General features: G+C 47.3%; 1 protein-coding gene across 1 annotated transcript in view; it reads right to left on the minus strand.

The window, feature by feature from the left end:
• Positions 1-3,722: 3,722 nt before the first annotated feature.
• PDLIM1 (PDZ and LIM domain 1) overlaps positions 3,723-22,515 on the minus strand; it is a 43,607-nt gene continuing 24,814 nt past the window's right edge. The window contains exons 4-7 of the mRNA XM_059477318.1: positions 15,498-15,688; positions 8,981-9,135; positions 5,880-5,997; positions 3,723-4,256 (exon numbers count right to left, since the gene is read on the minus strand). Coding sequence (XP_059333301.1) covers positions 4,070-4,256; positions 5,880-5,997; positions 8,981-9,135; positions 15,498-15,688 — 651 coding nt within the window. The 3' untranslated portion in view covers positions 3,723-4,069. The remainder of the gene's footprint in view (positions 4,257-5,879; positions 5,998-8,980; positions 9,136-15,497; positions 15,689-22,515) is intronic.

Genomic DNA, 22,515 nt, shown 5'->3' on the forward strand with positions numbered 1-22,515 from the left:
CCTGGAAATATTTAAGATGTGGATGTGGCACTTGGGGACATGATTTAGATGGATCAGCAGTGCCATGCTAAAGGTTGGACTCTGTCTCAAAAGTCCCAATGCAATGATGACAGATAACTCCCTTAGGTTAAATGCACATGTAATATCCTTTGCCTCTTGACTGCCCTTCTCTTCCCAGAAAGTACTCCTTGCCTTTCACACACCCACAGGGACATTCTGCACTTTCCCCTGCCAGAACAGTTACCTTCATTACCTTTCTCTGGACACTCTCTAGCACATCAGTGTCCTCCTTGTAGCAAGGGGCCCAGAACTGGACACAGCACTGGATGAATCAGGCAGCTTTTAAACTTTCAGCTCTGGTTTGTGAAAATGTCTTTTAAGTGTCATTTAAAAGCTGCAGTCATGGAATTGTAGGTGGAGCTGTCACAATTGCAGTTGTGCTCATTAACATGGCACAGATAACAGAAAAAAAACCCTCTACCAACTCAGAGCTCAGAAACCAGTTTTCATTCACTTCATGATCATAATTACTCTATTGGCCTGATAGAGAAGGGAATCTTACAGTAACAAGAGATAATTATACTTACCTCTAAGGTAACAGATAAATCTGTTAATGAGTAAGCTGACTTTGATCTTTGCCTGGTGAAAGCCTCGTTTTGTTGGTAATTGCTAAAGACAAAAGTTTCTAATTTTTCTGTTCAGTTACTAATTACCTTGGGTAGTGCAAAGTCCAGCATGTGCCTCTCCTGGGGATGGCTGAACACCTGCCCTCCCATGGGAAGGAGTGAATTCATTCCTGGTTTTGCTCAGCTTGTGTGTGTGGCTGTTTTCCCTATTCAACTAATTGCATCTCAACCTAATTTTGTTAAAGACCATAGTAAGTGACAGCTGCTCCCACACAGCCTACATAACTTTTGAAGACTGATCTACCCTGCTTAACCTGCAAGATGGTGCAAAATTAAAGTAATCGGTGCTAAAAATGATAGACTGTGCTTTGTGCTGTGCTGCCCAGCTTTGTGAGACACCCTCTGGCAGGGTGCTCACCCACTCAAACTGCTTAACATGCTTCACATAGGAACCTCTTTCTTATGTGATAACTTCTAAAGCAGGCAGCTCAGTGTGGTTGCAGGGCTATTTAACCTATTTTGTTGTTGTTGACAGAGTGTAGATGCCAACTGTTTAACTCCTTAATAATCTGGGAAGTCAGACTACAGTGAACACTACAGTTGTCAAATATTTTGCCCTACATCATAAAAGATAGATAAATACATTCATTTTTCTCAGCCAGCCACAGCAGAGCATGATCAAAGATCTCAAGTAACAGATGTGAACTTCCTCACCTAACCCATTCTCATGTAATAAATTGGATCAGCTCTGGTATCCACATTAGAAACCTGTTGTCATTATAGTGCAAGAGTTCTATTATCATTATATTGCAAGGGTTCCATATTGCCAGAGTTCCATACCTCCTTGATGGTTCTTGTAGGCAGCTGCTCTAGGCACTGACTCTTCCTGTCCTCACAGCAGCCAACTAACTCCAGTTCCCACCAATCCACTCTTTTATAACACTCTTCTTATTGGTTACAGGTGTGGCTTGTTAACATCAGGCCTGCTCCTAATCTTTAGTAATTGGTTCAGCTGTAACTCTCTAGGGGATAAGATTACATTCTTACCACCTTCATTTACCCATACTGTGTCCCCCTACAGAAACCTACACTTCCAGACTACTCCACAAATCTTTGGTAGTCCCTGAGTCCTGTGCCAGGCCCCTGCAGTCAGTGTTGCCAGTTGTGCTGCCAGCCTGGCTGCAGGAGCTCGGCTGGTGACAGAGCCCATGGCCCTGCACAAAGCAGGGCTTGTCACCCGTTTGCAGGGTGACACTGGGTGGGAGGGCAGGGAAATGCCAGGCAGGGCCATGCTCTGATACCCTTGGCCCCAAAATCATGAGGCTCTCAGGAATGAGCGCTGTTTTGCTGACATACTTGTACAAAATAATGTAGTGACTTAGTAGGCACTGGAGGGCTCAGCCTAGGCTCTGGGGCTGGGACACAGGGCTGCAGATGGCCTCAGCTGCCAGCATTTCCCTGGGGGAGCCCTGAGCCCCAGCCTGCTGAGAAAGCAGGTGGTGTGGAGCAGCCACAGTCCCACTGGTGGGCAGGAGACTTGGTCTGCAATACAGCCAGAGCAGTTTGTGCCTGCAAGGTCAATCCTTCACCCTGCAGTCTGTGCTTCCCACCACTGCACCACCTTATTGTGCAGTCCCACCTGCCAACACTGCAGCACACAGAGCCTTTCTCTATGGAAGTGTCCTGTGGAGAGGTGAGAGTTAACACCCCTAAGCAGTAGTGAGGGGAGACATCATCCCAGCAGGAAAAAATTCCCTCCACTCTCACCTTGAAAAAGAGCTGCTTGTGTTACTCTCTGGAGTTTGTGCAGGTGTGTGCTGATGTGTGCCAGCGGCCCAAAGCCAGGCTTTTCCCAGGGATGATCCAAACAAAGTTTGCTGGTTGAGCTACAGCAGCCTCACTTACTTGCCTCTGCCCATAGAAGGAGCCTGACAGGATGAACTAAATTTAGCTGGGTTGGTGAATTAGTCCCCTGCCCAACCTGCCCAAAAGCTGCCCTGTTTATCTGAAAGGCAGGAGGCTTGTAGGCTTGGTGTCAGGTCAGCCTTAGCTCAGATGAGGATTGGGTTTGGGGTTGTGGTTTGACCTTGGCTGTTTTGGTTTATTAGCTTTTTGTTGTTTGGATTTTTGGTTGTTTTTTTTTTTTTTTTACAACACAGCTGTGCTGTGGTGTGATTCATTGTGAAGGAGAGGAAGCACAGGGTGCAGCAATACAGTATTTCCAGGGCAAGGACACAACCCTGTCCGTAGCTGTTGCAGATGCACCCACTAACTCCAGGGACCCTGTGCAGGCCACAGAAGGTCTGTGTGCAGCCATAAACCCACCCTGCTGATTTCAACCACTGCCAATCCATTTTAAAGGAAACATGACACATCTTAGAAACCATTTATTTTTACATGATTAAGAATAGCCATCATCTCACTTAGAAGTGTGAGAGAAATAACCACTGCAGGCCTCCTCTGTGCTCTACACGGGTTCTACTGCTCAGGCACCATCAGCCCTTTGTCCAGGGCACGAGGGGCACATGCTCCCCTCCCCACAGCAGCCCCCAAAGGCGCCTCCAGGAGCTGTGCACAGCAGCAGCACGAGGAGCAGGGTGATGCCTTGGGCAGCCACCTGTGGTTCTCCCTGGGGGAGCCAGAACAGGGACTGTGGCCACTCAAACTGTCCCCTCTTCACTCTCAGGTTCCCTGGTTTCCAGCAAGCATCATGAAATCGTTTTTCTCCTAGAGCTCAGTTAGTGACGTGGGGAACAAAGGGCCATCTGTGGTGATGCAGTAGCAGGAAACACTGCCATGCCCAGTCCCATCATCATGAAGCAGTGCTGGACACAGAGGAGGCAGCTCTCAGCTGCCTTGCATGGGCACAGGCACCCAGGCTGTGCTGCACCTTGGCTATGCCCTCCTGGCCCTTGCTGGGTGCCAGCAGGCAGCTGCTCACAGCTCAGCTGGCAGCAAGACCAGCCTGACCGACTTTGTAAATCCCTCCCACTGTTCTCCAGGATAAACACAGCCATGCACTGGGCATCTCTTCTGCAGCACTGCATTCTGGGAGCCACAGTCCAGTGCACAAGGAAAACAGCAGAAAGCAGACACTTCTACCTTGTGGATTCACCCCATTTATTGCAGGCAAACGGATGGCAAATAACTAGAACACAGAAAAGTTGTAATCTGACTTTGGCCTCTGATTTTCTTGTGTGATTGGCAGCACAATGAAAGAAAAAAAAATTGTTTATTAAAAAAAAAGTGAAAGGATGAAAAGAATGTTGAACAATTAGTGACATCTCATGTGAACAGATGGGGGATTAATAATGACAAGGAAATTCAAAGCCATGCCTAACATTCCTTATTGCAAACAAGATTCTGCAGGGGGTAGGGATAATGCTCTCCAAGGAAAATCAGCAGAGGATAAATCATCTTCACTGGCTTTGTGAGCAGCACGTTTACTTTGGGAAGACGGTGACCACCTCGTAGCCCTCCGGGGGAATGACCCGTTCCCGCGCGTGCTTCTCGCAGTAGATCTGCTCTCCCACAAAGAAGTGTCCTTTCTGCTTGAGGTTGGTGCCGCAGTCGCTGCACACGTAGCACTCGGGGTGGCGCTGCTTGTCCCGGATCTTCACAAACATCCCTCTGGGGAGGAACCAGCACCGCTCAGTGCCCGCTGTCTCCCTCCTCCCCAGCCACCTCCCACCCAGCCCAGATTTCTTCTGCTCCTGACGAGCCAAAGTACAGGCCCTACCTCTGGTCAGGCAAATGTTAACAGCACTTTTAGAAGCCCAACATGTGCTGGCATGGAAACTCTCCCTTAGGAAGTGTTTCCCAGCATTGACCTGTGTAAGTTACACAGGGACAGTCCTATAACCTGTGGTGGGAAGAATTACTGTGATGGCAATAGCTGGTGGCTGCAGAAAGCACAACAGCATTCAAATGCCCAGGATCAAATGGCAGGCAGTAGCTTGACCATCTGGGGAAGCAAAATCCAGGTACAAGCCAACTGGATGGTAGAACAAATGCAAAAATGCAGGGATGAATACTGCACAGCCAGCACTGCCCTTTTGCTGGTGCCTGATGTATGGGAGAAGCACAGACACTAGATCCTTGTTTTAATCTCAGACATGGCTGCTTGGGAGCTGCAGTGAACAGATCCAGCCAAATGTGGGCCAGCTCTTACTGAAGACTTCACAGCTCAACCCAACAGATGACTAGGAAAACTACAAAAACGACACCAGCAGTTTGTTAACTACCATCAGCCCCAACACAACAATTTTCCAGTATTATTTTGTTCCAGCGGCCATCTCTATTTTCTGTAATTCATTAGTTTTGAGTGCTATTGAAGGCCTTTTGCTTTCTCTCCAGACCTACCCAGCTGGTTGAATAATTACAGGGTTTGTCTCTGATTCATATTTTACAGGCTATGCATTTCCTCTCTAATGAATCTACTGGTCCAGATGCTCCAGGCATGCCAGGACCATGCAGTCACAGTGTAGCAGGTCTCAGCAACAATCTGATAGCCTGTGGCAGGCAGCATCTGAAAAATCAGAATTCTTCCATGACAATGTAGGTTTGGCTACCAGTACTTGCCTGCTGTGTAGTCAGCTGTTAAGGGTGTTGCAGAGGAAGAATTTGAAGAATTTGAGGTTGAAAAACAGCAACTCTAAGACATAGTTATTGAATGCTGGGTCCCCCATGTGGTTGCATTTATGATACAGCAGCTCTGTAACAAACCCAAACCCCAGGTCTGCTGGAGTTGGATTTTACCCACAAAAAGACAAAAAACAATATGTCTGCATAGACACAGTGGAGATGTGAGGTCCTACAGGAGAGTGGGGAGCAGAATGCAGCTCTGCAGTCCCCTCTGCCTCTGACCACCAAGGCAAGTCTCCATGCAACGCCTGGGAGCACTGAGACAGGAAATTTGTTAAATACACAGGCCCTGAATGAAAAGGTCATTTTGTTTCCAAATGCTGTAAACAGATTTCAGGTCAGCCAAACACTGCAGAAACAACTGCCTCAAGGTTTGAGTCACAGGGACTTGCTCTGGTTTCCACTGATACGGATCTGTAGCTGGAAACCCAACTCCTGCCTCACTGCAGGGATCTGCAAAGTTAGTGTTATCAAAGCTGGTGAGAATAAACGTGCCTTGAGTGTCCTGAATGCGCTGATGTGGGTAAGTGAGGCTGCTTGGGTGCACGACCTCAGCCCCTGGCACAGGCATGGGCTGCTCACCTCAACCCCAGGGACAGGCTTACTTACACAATGCCAGATCCACACTTGTCACACATGGGCAGCTTCTGGGCATTCCCAATCGATGAGGCCACCTTTGTGGTAGGGGCCTTGACGCTCCTAAATCCAGATGGTTTGGTAGGGTCTCCTGGGGGTGGAAGGAGAGTGCTTCAGAGCATGTGAGATGCGTGGCTTGAGGCTGTTCCTCCCAAGCAGGTGATCTGCTGGGGGCATGACATTCTTTAACCCCAGCTCTGAGGCAGGGATTCATGCATGGAAGTGGGCAGGGATTTAGGGATGTGTGGGGAGGAAGGAGAGGAGAGACACAGCTGAACCTTGCCCTGGAAATGTGAGGGCTTGAGATGGTGGGCAGTCAGAAGAGATTATTTTCTCATCTTAAAAGCCCATCAGACTTCAGCTGATGTGTCTCACATGCACAGATGCACAAAGCAAAGCAAAGCCTGAGCCTTGGCAGCACTGGAGTCTGCCTGATGTGTCCTGATCACTGTGTCCAACTCAAGCTGATTCCCAGATTTGAGCTCAGAAAGAGGTGGGTGTTCTGTTGGGAGGACAGTCAAAGCCCTTTTCCAGTCTGCTGTCTATTTTACAGTGGAGTTGGTTCCCCCAAGACTCCTGGAAGATTTGGTTAACAAATTCCTTATTGCACAGCCCTGGGACATGGGATAACCTTGCACTCCCCTGCTGTTGCATAGCATGCTCCAGGTATCTCCCTCTTGCAACTTCTCTGGGGCACAGAGGCCTTTCTCTCCTGCAGGCCTTTGCAGGGGACATTGTGCTGACCTGGATGCCTAAATCAGCAGTGGATCCTAGATGTGGGATACAAGGCAAGCCTTCAAATATCACAGGAAAAAGGAGCCTTTTATAAAATGACACCAATGATGGGACTAATCTCATCTACATGACTTCTAAGGGGTTTGACACCAGTTAACAAGGGAAGGAGGCTGCTGAGACTCCCATGGTATTTCAGCAGAAAGACCTTGGACTGTGATGAAACCCTTCAGACCAGTGTCAGACCAAGAGCACGCTTCCAATGGGCATTCCCAGTGCAAGGGGCAGAAAAACCCTCCAAAGACAGACCCTGGTGACCAGTCATGTCAGGGACTCGCCACAGCCCAGGGCAGCAGCACTGACAGAAGAGGAAAAAGGGGGGAACTGCCTGCCTCAGCTGTGGGGCAGGTGATGCTGTGTTGGTTTGCCTTTAGGGCAGCCTTCAGCTCAGAGGTTTGCACCCAGCTCTGTGCAGATGCTGGTCCAGAGGTGCAAGTTCCCTAACCCTGCAAACATGGCAAGAGCCACCTGCCCTCCAAGAGTTGCTGCAAGTGACTGTCACTGGGAAGCAAGCAGCAGCAATCACATTTTCAGACTCTTCCATATCACTTCTGTTCACTCCCTTTGCCTCAACCAGCACTTTGCTCTTATCAGCAACACTGACAACAAGTTTTTAAATCTCTACTAATTAAACACCCACAGGAACAGTGCCATTTTCCACTCTGGAACACTCAATTTTTGAGCACAGGGTCAGGCCTTAAAAGACCAGCCATGGTGCTTCCAAACAGCCACACTTGGCTGCTGTGCCTGGCCCAGGCTCTCAGCTGGTGTAAGTCAGTGCAGCCCACACAGTCAGCGATGCCCCCAGGGCCTTGTCCCAGCCAGGCATGGCTCACAGCCGTCATTCCCAGGCCACTGCCTGGAGCCCCGCTGGGAGAAGGCACCACCCAATGTGCCATTTATCACAGGGAATGCCATCCAGTATGCCATTTATCAGAGGGAATGCCACCCAAAGTGCCATGTATCAGAGGGAATGCCACCCAAAGTGCCATTTATCACACAGAATGCCATCCACAGTGCCGTTTATCACACCAAGGATCTGACTCGCAGCAGTGTGTGTTTGTTTGCTGCTGGCCGAGCAGCACGGGCAGGCTGGGCCATGGAGCATTGTCAGCTCACTGTGGAATAATGCCAGAGCCTATCCCGGCCCCCTGATCGGGCAGGCAAACCTTGTGCCAGAGAATCCCAACAATGCTGCAAATCTTCAAAGAAAGATAAAACAGAGAGGCTTTTGCTTCTTATCTTCTTCAGCACTACTAAGCACAGGGGAGGACCTTGGCTTCGGGAGAAGTCCGGGCTACTCCTTCCATGCAGGAGCTGAACCCTGAGGGCAAGCTGCAAACACTCAATATTTAAAAGATTCTTTCAGGTAGGTATTTTAACAGCATATTAGAGACTCCGTGATCCTGGTTTCTTTCTTCCTATTGTTTCCTTATTTCCTTCATGTTGCTGTTTCCCTACAGATCCCTCAGACCTACCAGCACTTTGCTGATCTGTTTCTCTTTGTGGTGAATATCTCAGCACCAGGCTTTTTTTGGATTAAACTGAAATACCACTGCCAAGCTAATAACACAAAAGACTGGCCTAAGGACAAAAAAAGGTCATTCTTGGAATTCTTTTCCCATTCATTCATTCATTCATTTTATTTTATTTAAGGGGAGAAGAGAGCATTATTTAGCCCCCAAATAAGTTAATTGGCTTTTTTATCTTAAACTCTATAGCTCCGAATTGTACAAGTCCAGACCTAAGATCAAGAATGCCAAGAAGAGCGAATTTTCAGAGGTTAAAAGCAATTAACTGCTCATTGTAATCCAGCTTCTATATTTTTACATTCAGCTGCAGAAGGGGATACTTTTTCTTGTGTAGGGGGATGGAGTTCAGAAGCAATAGGCTTCACTGAAGAGCACTATCTTGTGATACCATCCAAAGTCTTGGCTCCAAGATGGTCTTTAATCAGTGAATACTATCTTAAAAGGGGCAAAACTTTAGAAACTATAGGAGATTTTGCAACTTTAAAAATTCCTTTTTGATAGCTAAATGTTGCAAGGGTTTATTTCTGGAGCACTCACTCAATGATTAAGCAATGGTGTGGGCCCATAGACACTGAAGCTAATAAATGAGAGAATATGAAGTGATCAAATTAGTGACTAGGTCTGTAGGTTTCTGTAGAAGCCACCTACAGGTGCTACCTTAAACAATCAACAGCTAAATGGAAAATAAAGTTTTAAATGCTACTCAACCCAAAGAACAGCAGAGGGGAAGAGCTCAGATCAGGTACTCACCTTTCTCCTCTGACTCCAAGATCTCTTGCAACACAAGAAACGAAGCAGACTGTCTGGGTGGCTCATTTGACTCTTGATTCTCCTGCAGCATCTTGTAAACCTCAGATTGTTTGTCTATGGCAATGCTGCCTGGGGTCTGGTTATGCTGATCTAAACTGAGGAAGGAACAGAGAATCCTCTTGTTAAATGGATGAAAACTAAAGGCAATGCCTCTAGCAGAACTTTCAGGATGCATCACATGGCTGAAGAATGAACGTGCAAAGCACACGCACGACGGGAGGCCACAAACACAGAGGTGCCGGATGTGCTCCGGGTGGGACCGGCACGCTGGGCTGGGCTGTGCCCACGCTGCTGTCAGCAGCTGCTCACTGACTGCCCCCAGCCAGGGCTCTCCCAGGGCTTCTCCAGCAGCTAAAGCCTGCCCAGGAAATCACAGCTCTGGTAACAGCAAAGTAAAGAATTCATGTGCTGTGATGGGAATCCCACCGAGTAGCTGTGCCATCCATGCATGTTCCCTGCATGCATAAACCACCTTATGCTGCTACCTTACACCACTGTGAATCTCAAACTAAGAAAAATTTATTCCATTAAAAAGAATTCTTTGCAAGTACCCTATGAATTGCTTGTAAATGTCACCTTCACCAAGTAACAGCTGTAGGGTCTAACTAGAAGATTCTCTGATGGGAAGTAATTTAGTCTGGTTTTCAAGTGAGTGTTACTATTTCCATTTTCTAGGTGGAGCCCATTTTTACAGTATTTTACTAAGGTTATAATGAGCAGGTCGAGGACAGAGATTTCTCTTAGCTAAGGCTAAGCCCTCAGTGCAGCTGCCCTGAGGTGCTGCTGCCACCCCTCATGTCATGAGGGACTTACATCCTCTACTTAGAGCCCAAGATGCTTCAGGAACAGCTTTTCACAGCACAGTGTCATGGTGGTCATTGGGGAATAAAAAGGAGTCTGGAAGCAGTGCCTAAGATAAACTCCACATACAGTGGGTAGAGGATAGGTTAAACTGCAGGAGGATATTTAGAATATCCCTTGGGAAAAGCTTTCCAATATGTCTATTAACACTGAAATACCAGAGGAGATTGTTGTGGACAGGCAAGGAACCTCCAAACTAAAGGATTTGAAAATAGTCTGGACAAATATACAGTGGGAATTATTTAAATCAGTGGTTTAAATTGCCAAGTGCTGGACTAAGGGATGGACTAAAGGACACAGGAAGTTCCTGCCTGCCTTGTGTTCTGTAGCTGCAGTAAAACATATGATAAAATGAAATAGCTGACAAAACTCCTCTGATACCTCAATTCTGTAATGTAGTCTTATAAGACTACATTTATATAATGCAGTCTTATATAAATGTAAATGGTCTTCTCGGTTTCACCATTCTTGCACTCTGTGATTGCGTGAAAAGTACATAAACATCCTGAAGTTCAGACTAAATTGCAGAGGGAAATCTTTTTCTCAAGGAGGCAACCGCATACTTTCAATGCCAATGACCAATTGAGTCATCTGGGAGTTACTCTAATAAACTCTTCAAGCATCAGAAGTAAAATCATCACATGAGTTACAAAATGCTATTTCCATAAAAAGGATTTCATAAAATGTTTCCATCTTTAGCAATTTTCAGTGGAGCAGGAAGCACATTGGACATGCAAACAGCTGAACCTTTGAAACCTGAATCTCAGTTACTGAAGCTTCTTACCCAAATAAAAGAATTATGTGGCTTCTATTAGACAGAAGATATCCCATGCTCCATATTACATTCATCTCATGTAAACTCATATACTCCCACTGCTCTATCCACCCATAAAAACATTATGCAAGAAGCCTTTCATTGCAGTTTGCATACCAAGAATGTTTCAATACCATGCATCCAAAAAGCAGAGGCTAAATAATCTTAGAAAGCATTGGAGTCAGACAAAGCCATCATATTTCAACCATGCATTGTGGCAGTGCATAACATACATATCAGCTTTCCCAGGTATGCACCCTATACATCCACTTGCACATACAAGATGTCCAAAAGGCTATAAAAACCATCAAACCCAGATTTGTACCAGCAGAGTAAAATACCTCAAACTGTCAGGGCAGGAGGCTATGCTGCTTAAACTAAACAACATCTCTGAAAAGTATGTGTATCTTTTGAAAGGGCAAGGCCACAGACACAGAAATTGTACCTGCAAGATATTGGGTCTCTGTATTCCAGCTGATTTTTGGCACCTTCTCTTACACAGGTACTTTATCTGCAGCAATCACCAGCAACTGGTGTCCTTTTCTGTGTACACAAGTCCCCTCATGCAGAAACTTTGTAGGGAACAACCCCAACCACATTTATTGGGTCTTAGACTTACACAACCATTACTGGATCTCATTGCTGTTACCATGGGAAACTTGCAACACTGACTAATACTTGATCACTGAGCCTTAAATATTGGCAAGAAGATTGTAATTAAAACCATAAAGACACAGCCTTGCACAGAATCTTCAAAAAGCACAGTTGATTTTTTGCTAAGGGTATTTTACTATTTTATGCCAGCCTATTTTGCAATGCTTACAAGAGTCTCAAGGCTACATGAAGGCTCAGTACTTGGAGCAGTCCCTTTGGCCATTAAACAGTTGCTGATGTCTGGGGCTCCTTTGTGACCACTATCAGCTCTCCAGGCCAGCACAGAGAGCTGGCAGTGGGACCACTCCTGGTGTGCATGGTACTGACTGCAAGCCACAGCACTTACAGCAAGTAACTGCACTGAGTTAACAAGGCAGGAGTAAATCCTCAGTAAATCCTCCCACAATCTCTTGGCTCCTGGCACAAGGCAAAGCTTGGCTGTGTGTGTCCAGGGGTGAGGACACCAGCTTTTCTGCTTTGAAGTACACGGCTCCCAGAAGGGAACTGTGAGCAGTCCAGGAGCCATGAGATCTGGCTGTGTCCTTTTCTGCCCCATGGAAGCCCTGGGACTGACCACTGTCCTGGGCCACATGTCACACAGCTGCAAGCTGCTTGGTCAATAGCAGAAGGTTCACAATTCATCCTTGGCTGGACTCCTGCAAGACAGATAAAAGTGCTTTCTGTTTCACCTGTCCTGACACTAAGGTCCTTCTGTAAAACCCAGAAGCTGTCACTTAAGAGACACAGGCCATGGGGTTCCCAAGCACCACAAAGTCAACATCAAACAGCACCCAGGCCTTGTGCTGCTGAGCCTCACCACAGGTCCTGCAGACCTCAGAGCATGCTGAGCATCCTCCACTCCTTTGGGCAGAGGTGGAGGACTGTGCTGCAGCAACCTCTGCAGACAAACTGGCAGGGGTGGAAACATAGACTGTCCCTCCATGTGCCTGGTGCCTGCCAGGCTGCTCCAAACTCCTGACTTGCCAGCCAAAGATGGAGAGCATGAGTACCTGCTCCAGCCTGAAATGAAACATGCTCAGCACACATCCATGGCCAATGAAAGAAAAGAACAAAGACCGGCAGCATCTGTCAGTCACAAACAACAAAATTTATTTCAAGTGCAAGAAAAATACCAGCTTTCAGGATAAAGCACTCTCCTACCCTCAGCAAACATATCTGCTGCAGGTGGCTCCTCCAGAAAAGCCACCAGGTGCTGTCAAGTCCCACTGTGTGGGTGTGCAGGGGACAGTGGACATACTAACAAGCTAAAAACATGTTTTGGTGTTTCCCATGGTGTTGGGCACAGACACAAGGCAGAGAAAGCTCCTGTGAAGAGTCATGCACTGACATTGGAATGGTGAAATGCAAATGCTGTTTTCTTGTGACCGGACAATGCCATGAGCCACAGACGGGGACAAGGGACTCGTGGACACTGAAATGCAGATGAACAGGTGTGCTGAGCTAGCTGCAGAGGCCATGGGCAGGTTACCTGGGGAAATCAGGGCTAACAGAAGAGATCTGCCCCTGCAGAGTGTCCATGATGTTGCTCTGCGAATAGAGCTGCAGGGGAGAATTGAACTGCACGTGCAGCACTTTGAGTCCCGGCACCTCCACTTCCACAGGGCTGTTGGGGCAGACCTGGGCCACGTGCTTCAGCTGCTCAGGCCCCACTCGGACCTGGCTGGGGCTGGAGGAGGAGCTGTGCCTGCGCCACAGCTCGGAGCTCTGCAGAGGGTTGTACACGGAGGCCACGGGAGCCTGCATGGCACCCACCGGCGATGGGTGGCCGCCAGCCCGCGCCTCCACATGGGCAGGGGGAGAGGGGCTGGTCAAGGTTTGGTTGGGGTTTACATTGCCAAATTGAGGGCAAAATGCAGAGGAGGAAGAAAGGAAAGAAGAAAGAAATTAATGAAGGGCAAAGCAAAATACTTCAAGCCATCAAGCAGCTGCAGAATACTGTCTTAAGGACACACCACTGAACAGACAACTTTACAGGCTTCTGACTAATGCTGTGCCTCTGGTCTCACACTCCAGGTGTGTCCACACAAAAACTAAAAAGTAAGCCCTCCACGGATAAGCAAATGCATGGGTTATAAAAAGCAATGAAGAAGTGGCAACAAGGGTTTCATTTTACAGTAACTCCCTGCACACACACTTGTGGTCCCACTGTCCAGATAAGGAATGCCACCTTCACTGCTGCTCTCCTCAAAGCTAGCCTTGGCATCCTACTGAGGAGTAATCTCACCTTCCATTCCAAACCAGAAATGCTTAGCAGTAGGGCTTCTCCATCCCCACCTGCTTTGTGACATCAAATCCAATGGAGATATTTGCTTTTATTTCTATATGTAATACAGCCCTGCATTTATACCACACATCCTCTAAGGATGAAGCATGGACTAGTCTCCAGTCACATCACCATGTGCAGTAGCAGAATCAAGTGCTGGGTTCAGATGGGCTGTGTATCTGCAGGATGCAGGGTGGGGATGCAGACAAATACCAGGTAAACCCAGAGTGAGGCCAGGTATATACCAAATAACTCAGTGAAACAGATGGGCAGGAATTTAAAGGCAGCTGGAAGACTGTGTGTGAAGGGAGAACCTAGACATCCTGTGCCTGTGCACTGGGGATACTACACTGGGTTTTGAACATCGGGCTGAAGTCCCTGGCTCTCATTGAAAACCAGCAGTAATTCATTTGCTTTTGATGACTCTGTAAACAAAAGCACATTAGCATCAAAGCCTCATCCACAGTTTTCCCAGCATTCCTTTGCAACTTGCTGTGTTTCAGCAAGGAAAGGATGAAAGAGATGCCCTGTATCCAAGATGGAGCAGGGCTGGCAATGGATGCTCCTGCCAGGAGGAGCAGAGTGAGCCACAGCTCTAGAAGGAGCCCACCTCTTTGCTGACCCCTGCAAGAGAAAGGGATCAGCTACAATGTTCCAGCCAAATCTCCCTGGCTTCCAGAGAGCGCTCTCCCATGGAGGGGACACCAGAGCGGACTAGTGATTGTATCTCACTGCCAGATGGTCCCATCAAGTTAATGCAATGTCAGATTTCCCTTGTTCTTGCTCTGCTTTTGTCCAGCCCCTGAATGAGGCTGCTGAGTCTACCAGAAGCAAATGAAAAATCCGTCACCTTGTCTGCCAGCTGCAGCACTGTAACTGCCTGGAAGGGACCATGCTGCAGACTGGGCTGCCAATGCAAGGAGCTGGTTTCACTATCAGGCTTGTGTTAAACCACAATCAGGTCTTTGTACCCTGCAACAGCAGAGGCTGAAGTTACTTTTGCCTCCCCATTCTCAAGTCAGAAATTTAATCAAGTATTACCAAAAGCACTGTTCTTCCAGCTTTTATCATAAAAATAGCCAAAGTCTTCTAGGCAGTTTGATATTGCTATGCAGAGACTTAGGGCAGTTAAGCAACCTCACCGTCACAGCCAGAAAACTTTCAGGTAGCTTTTGGTTTATTACCTCCAATGAAAAAAAGGGGAACTTTGAAAATCTAGGATAAAATAATGTCCTTGGTGAGGCTCAGTTGCAAACACAAAAATGAACAGGCCCTTTTAAGGTTGGGACCCTTTCCAATCTCATACATAAAATCCCTCACACTGAATGAATGCTTCAGCTACTTTTTAAAACTCCTGAGAAAAGCAAAGTTTGATAATAAACCACAGAAATATCCAGACTAAGGCAGAGCCTGGCTACGAATCTCAGGCCAGCTGGGAACAGGGATGGGTGTGCTTCCTGCACTAGCTGGTGCCATTCCTGCCCAGCATGGCAGCGAAGCAGGCACGAAACACTAACTTTAGGAAGTGCTTGTAACAAGCTATCGGGCACCTGTTCAGACCAGCGGGCTGGTATGTCATGCTGAACGCACGTGGAAACTGCGTCGGTCTCTGCTGAACAAAGAAACACAACAGCATTAATTTCATGTCTGCACCCACGAAACATTCCCCACTCCTCCGAGCCCTGTCCCTGGGAACAACATCCAGACTTGTGCCTCTTCTACTCCCGTTGTCCTGAAAGAGAGCTTGCCTTGGTTTCACAGACTGGTACCTTTGCAGTGAACTCCTGTCTCCTGAAGCCTTTCCCTGGAGGCCCAGGGAGGGAGGGGGTGAGGGAGGTACTTACGGCTTGGTAGGCTCCAGGGCCCCCGGTGATGTTTTTGTCTCCACCGCACTGTTGAAGGTCTGGATGTTCTCTGAGGAGTAGAGGCCTGCTGGGCTGTTGTACTGAGCAGTGATCACCCTGGGGGCAGAAGCTGTGGCAGCAGTGAAGGGCACTGCACTCCGATTGTGTGCACTTCCTATGTGCTTTATTTCCTGCATGCAAAGGAGCAGAGGCAACAGTCAGAGGTGCTCGGGCATGCAGGTGGATGTGACAAAGCAGCCCCACAGCACTGCAGTGGTGGCCTTCATGTGTGCTCTCAGCTGAGGAGCAGGTGACCACAACCACCAAAGCAAGTGAGCATCCTCCAGATGGCATGAGGGCCCATCCTGGACGGCTTCAGGATGACCTTCAGGACATTTCATTGTTGACATACTGGCAACAAAAGAGCTCAGAGACACTGCCAGAGCTATTAGATGAAGGTGCCACACACCTGGAAGCTCCTACAAGCCTACAGTAACCTACAGGACCAACTTCCTCATGCAAGACTACAGATTTTAAGCATTCCTTGCAAGTCCTGAGAGCAGGGTTGATTTCTATGGAAAAGCGAAGATGAGGGGCAGAAAGAAGAGAACGTCTCAATGACATCTGAAAATTCGGCTTCCTTTGGATAAGGCAACCCAAAAAAGAAGGGATTTGTCATTACTACAAGTGCTCTGGAGCATCTCTGCTCCTTCAGCTAAGACCAGGGTACACAGCTGTCACTGATTAACAACTTTGGAATTTCTGGACAAGAAAATCCACAACAAAGGTATGAAGTGCCATTGTCAATACAAAAGATTGCCCACAGGCAGTGACAGCTAACTTTCAGCAACTTCTTTAGTGTCAGAAGTACAAAATATCACTCAGATGTTCTGTGTTTGCTGCAAATTGGAGGCTTCCAGCAGTGGTAGTGTATACTTAGAAACATAGGCTACAATTTAATAAGAAAAAGGGCAAATCCAAGTTAAATAAGACTTGAGCTAGGACTCTTCTTAATCACAGGCAGTGCTAACAAAAATGAGGACATTTCTAAGCCCTATCACCAGTTTAGCAGGCTGGGAATTAGCAGCCTTCTGGCAGAGATAACAACATCCAGGGCTTATTTCTCCCCAGAGAAGATGCTTGACAAAAGCAAGAAGAAAGTATAATTTGGCCTCACTAGAGCAGGCATAAGAAAGGACTAACAGCCACAGAAGGGGGTGAGATATTGAGGGTTAAAAGAAGGCACCAAAACACGATTTTTGAAATGTTTCAGCCAGCCATAGAGATTGGGCATGGCTTCAATACAGGGCTAACAGCCAATGGCACAGGATGAAAGGGGGCACTTCTCAGCCTGCTGGGCCCATGGGTCCCAGCTCCAACCCAACAAGTTCCCACTCCCACTATAAACGGGCCCTGACTTCTACAGCAATGACGTGAGATTTTACTGCACTGTGAACATCTCACAGCGCTTGTTTGATAGAGATACAGTTACAAGATAAACACTCATTAGACAAAAAGCATGACTTAAATCTCCTTACAGATTTTTCTTTAAATCAATTTTCTGTCTCCAGACTTCCTTAGGCAGCTGGCTAGCCTTCCCAGACTGACAGATGGGAGTCTTCTCACTTCATGGCATTCGAATGCTATTTATGGCATCAAGCAGAGCACAGAATCCATCAGAGAAGAGCGGCTTGGATCCAAAAGCCCTCATGAGTTACAAGCCATTTGAAATCAGCAGGATAGCTCAAGATGTTCAGGTGTGGAGTGACAAGGCTGCTCTCCCACAGCTTTCTGGCCAATATCTATGGATGTTAGCCATTAAACTTTCCCACACACCAAAGGGAAAATGACCCTGGAGTAATTAGCTAATCTCCCTTTGTTGTAATCTCATTCAAACCACATAACAGGACTTATGAAAATAGTCCTTCCTGTGGCAAAAATGTGGATTTTAGCAAAAAAAAAATTACTTTAACCCGTATATCAAACCATAGGGAACAGTTATATCAGCACTAAATACACATGGTAGCCCACCATTCAGAGGCCGTGAGTGGGAAAGGGTTACAGATGTGCGCATAAATACTCGGTTTCAAGGAAGACTGAGAGAGAAGGTTTAGGCTAAGGGGGGTTATATTCTTAGGTCAAATAGACTCCACATTGAAATCATGTCACAAGATGTATTGAGGAAACATTTAAGCATTAATCAAGAATTAAGGAAAGGGAAGTAATTTACAGTTTAGTTGGGTTTTTCTTTTAAGTTTGGTTTCCTAAGAAAGTAAGGCGTCTCAATTACATACCGAACATGCACATGGGCATGTTGAATCTTTGAAAGTGTCAGCCAAGCCAAATTGGGTTTGCCAGTGGTGGAGGCCTCAAGGATCCTTATCTTCCTGCAAGTGTTGAGGCAGGAAGAACAGGGCAGCTACATGGAGAAGAGAGACTGACATCACATTAGTGCCTTGACTCCAAGAACTGCAATACACACTCTGGCACAGAATCCACATAGGAGCTTTTGTCCTACTTTTGGACACCAGGTAGGTTTTCTGCTGTGTAGTAACACCAAGACCATAAGTTAAGCTTTCAAAAGTGTTGGGGCTTCTCCAGGAGCTCTCAGGTGTATAGAGGTCACTGACTATAAGGGAGTTTAACAGTTAAACAGAGAAATTGGTGCAGAACCTGGTGTCTGAAGGAAAAATCCTATGTGGAGAACATCACAGAAAGTGAATAACTCAAGAGTATATAGACAAGTATTACAAGAGCAGCAGCATTATGAAGTGCACTTGGATAATCCAAATTCTCCAGCACTTCCTGTTACACCATGCTGTTCTTTTTGCTCAAACTGTGGAAGGAATTTGCAAAGAACAAGTGCCTTCATGATCCCAAGATCAAAAGATAATGTGTTCTCACTGTCAAATATATTTATCTAGGGATTTTCCAGAACTGCCAACCTAGGGCCTGTGCTGTGCAGCAGTTTTGTTAAAGCCCCAGCTCCTGAAATCATACTTATGTGACAGTCTCTCACTTACTACTGGAAAAAAAGTCAGATAAGTGACAGTCCCAAAAACCTGTCCACCAGCAGGCAAGTGGAAAACATTGGTGCAAAAACCCAGCTACACTGTGCATATGTGTGGGGACAGCACCCAATTTGTGCATTTGAGATGCCTAGGGTTTGCAGCATCTCTAAGGCTGTGGCAATCCCAGGACCAACATAAGGAAAAGGGGCAAGTAGCATTAAACAGTATCCCTGGCTGGAGCACAGACTGCAAGAGCAGAAAGGAATGGTCTGCTGCAGAGGAAGAACTGGCAGTCACCTAAAAGGACATGATCTTATCCAGTCAGGACACGACCTGCTCTTTCTTTGAGAGTAGTACAGAAGAATGTGATTAATGCTAGATCCCTTCAGAGACACCTTCTGTTGGCACCTGCAGGCAGAACTGGAAGCACTTGCCTCACTCTTCCTGCCAGCTGTGGCACTGCCTCAGTGCCCTTACACCACCCTGTCAGCAGCAAGCAGGGGTACCAGCAGTGGTTATTTTGGTCTGAACCTGGGGTATGGAAGCTCCCAAGCTACCAGGTATTCAAGAGCATTATTTTAACACTATAAACTGATACCATGGTAGTGAAATTGCTTTGTCTGCACAGACATCAGCCTTGCTCCCTTCCTTCTTTTGCAGGCGTTATGTTTTCAGAGGGCCCAGCAGAGTGACTAGACCAAGCTAAACTAGATTTGCACTGCATAGACTTCACTACCAGCTGCTTCTGAACTCTCACTTCACTTTGAAATTGAAGCAATTCCTTCAACAGCCTCCTCCCTATCTAAAGCTACCCCCCATAAGAACAAGATCAAAATGGCTTTGGAGCACAACCCCACGTGCTCCCACTGCAAATGTCCCCATCTCACAGAAAAAAGTTATTTTTCAATCCCAAGGACAAACATTTGTAACTTCAGGTCAGACATGCACATCTTCTGGCAGATGAGTTTTCTAGGTGCTGGCTGTTAGTGGCAGCAGCCGTCCCTGGGGCAGATGGGATACAGCTGCGCACTGCAGGCACTGCAACACAGCCATTCCAGCTGGGTGCTAAGGGGGTCCCACTGCCACCACCACAGTCCGCCAGCAGAGAGCTGCCAGCAAAGGTGCCAGGTGAGGATGGGGAAAACATCCCTGTGCCAGGGCAGGAAGCAGATCAGCATTTCCTACTGCACCAGCTGCAAGCTACGTCATGGGGAATTATCAGGGAAAACAATGGCCCCTTCCTCCCTCTCATATGAGGCCATCCTCAGTGACACTGACGTGCAGGCTGTGAAATCCCCACAGCTACATCAGCTGTCACTGCAGTGCCTGCAGCCAGCCAGCAGCTTGTGGCATGGGAGTCTGCTTCCTCCTCACCAACACTTCCACCACTGGACCCGTTTCCACCATTGGGAATGGGGGCAGGCAGCTTCAAGGAAATTCCCAGCTGCCAGCGAAGCAGACAGACAGACAGACTGCCCTGGATGAGCCACCTCTATCAGCTGAGCTGGGACCCATCCAGTGGCATAAAGCCATCGTGCCCTCGAGCAGGTTGGGAGAAGACTGGGCTGAGGGTGGGCTCTTGGGTCCCTTCCACCCTGCGGTGACGTGGCCAAGGCCATCCTGTGCAGGGCCTGTATGGACGTCACCACCACCAGAAACAGGAAAAATCTGGAGGCTTTTTGTGCTCACTGAATAAACTAAACCAAGATGTGCAGGGTCAAGCAGCCTCTCCTGTTAAGTGGGGTTTTCCTCTCCCCACAGCATGGCTGAAGGCATTCAGCTGGGCTAGGCCCTCACAGGTGCTGGGCTGGGCCCTCACAGGTGCTGCCATGCACCTACAGCCCCCTCACTCCCCTGCCTGCCCCTGCCCCTTCCCAGGCCACCTCTCTGCAGTCTGGAGGAAAGAGAGGTCAAACATGGAGCAAAGGGCTGCTTGAAGCCCAAAACTACTTTCACGTGTGCAGTAGTGATTTACAGATTGCAGCTCTTGGATTTACAGCTCTTGGAGTCAGGGGATTCACTCTCACCTCACGTCACAAACTAAAGAAAAAAATTTAAAAAAAAAATCAGCACCCAGACACTGCAGTTGCAGGGAAAAGCAAAAGCCCTCACAAGTGCCTGTAGCAGTCAAGTGAACCAGCAAAACTTGCTGCCTCACAGGGCCTCAGAAACGTGGGATGTTTTTGCATCCCAAGTCAGAGCCCAGAAGCTCAGGGCAGGCAATGCTGGATTGCACACCTCGAGAGCCACACCAAGAGGAAACAAGATTAAACATTTCTCAGTACAAATGTTTACTCAGCTCTAAGAAAACGGGCCCCTGACCAAACCTCAGAGTGTGAGAGCACTCTGGTCCTGTGGGCAGCGAAGGAGAGCAGAGCCCAGCAGGCAAACCCCAGCTTCATCCTCGCCCTTGCAAAGCCACCCAGGGAGCAAAGGCCAAACTCGTGACCAGCTGGCGTTGTCTGGGTCTGGGCTTGTGCCAAACACACAGCAACAGCTCAGGAGAGGACATCTTCATGGCAAACTCCACCCCATGCTATGTTTCATCAGCTGTGATCACAAGTATTAAGAAGTGCCTTTACTTTCACCTCTCCCTCTATTATTGTTTGGGGTTTTTCAGCTATGGAAGGATTTTTTGCAATGCTTTGAAATCTGATTAAAAATTAGAAAGGGTTTGGGGTTTTGTTATTGTAGGGGGGTAAAACAATAAGACTAGCTTCCCACATCCTCTCCCTCCACGTCCCTGACACATTCCACACCCATGCAGTAATGCCTTTTAACCAAAACCAGCAGGTCGCAATATGCCAGCACAGTTCCCAGTCCCAGTATTGTTACTTTATATACCTCTTGCTTCATGCATTGCCCACACATGCACAGCCTTATCAAAGGCCAGGCCAGCCCAGCCACACACCCAGTTTCTATAGCCCCCGCCTGCTTCGTATCCAAGGAAATAAAATACACAAGATGGAAACAATGACATCACTCTGTAAGAATAAGGATGAACACAGGACAGACACTTTTAAGAAGCTTTGGGAAGACAGAAATGGCTATTTCCATCATCCTAAAAATACCCTGATTCACCCTCAGAGCTCCTCCAGCTGCTAACCTCTGTCTGAAGGTTATTTTTATTAAAAAAAGTTCTTATGTTTGAAAACCCTTACTTTTTGTGATTAAGAAGAGCTGAACTATCCACCTCCAACCAAGAGTTTTTACTGGCATTCTCAAGGTCTGATGTTAATACTTGTGCCTTATTGCAAAGGGGATATATAGTCTGCAGGGAGCGGGACAAGTTTTTGAAGGCAGTCTGGGTATTGACTGTCCTTGAAGCTGGACTCTCTCAGATCTTTCTCTATATTAGCTCACTCAGCAAAAACAGAGACCTGGACCCACTGGCACCTGTGTCTTACAAAAAAAACCAAAACAAAATAAAAATACCCAAACAAACAAAAAACCAAAACAGACCCCAGGTCTGACAAGACTTAGCACAGTTAGAGGATATAGGATTTTATTGTTTATTTTACCAAGAGGCAATTCAGCCCCTTGGGTAGAGTTGGGCCCCATGGGCTCTGTGTTGCCCACGATCACCAGAGGGTACGGCTGACTTGAAGTTCTGCTGGTCTCTGGTCAGTATCATAAGCATTAAAATTACCTTTGCCATCACGTAACTTGTTCTCTCTTGCTGTGACCACTTTTCTCAAGAGACATTAAGCAGAAGGGAGAGACAGACATGTTATTTTAGTCTTTCCCACTGTTGTGAGGAAAAGACCTTGATGGGAAAATGCCACTGAGCTATCAGCCTTAGGATCTGGGTTAGAAGTGCAAGTGAACTAATTGAGTAAATATGCTAAGAAGACTGTCATTTCCTTCCTCCAGTGTTGCCATGGGCACCAAAACAAAGCTAGGTCAGCTGCTGAGCCATCAACACTGGCAAGCTGCTGCCCCTTTTGATGAAATGCAATTTTGTCATCACTCTTGCCTCAATTTAAATTAATTTAGAAGGATAAGGG

Source organism: Ammospiza nelsoni, chromosome 8, assembly GCF_027579445.1.
Source record: "Ammospiza nelsoni isolate bAmmNel1 chromosome 8, bAmmNel1.pri, whole genome shotgun sequence".
In the NCBI taxonomy this organism is placed as follows: Eukaryota; Metazoa; Chordata; class Aves; order Passeriformes; family Passerellidae; genus Ammospiza; species Ammospiza nelsoni.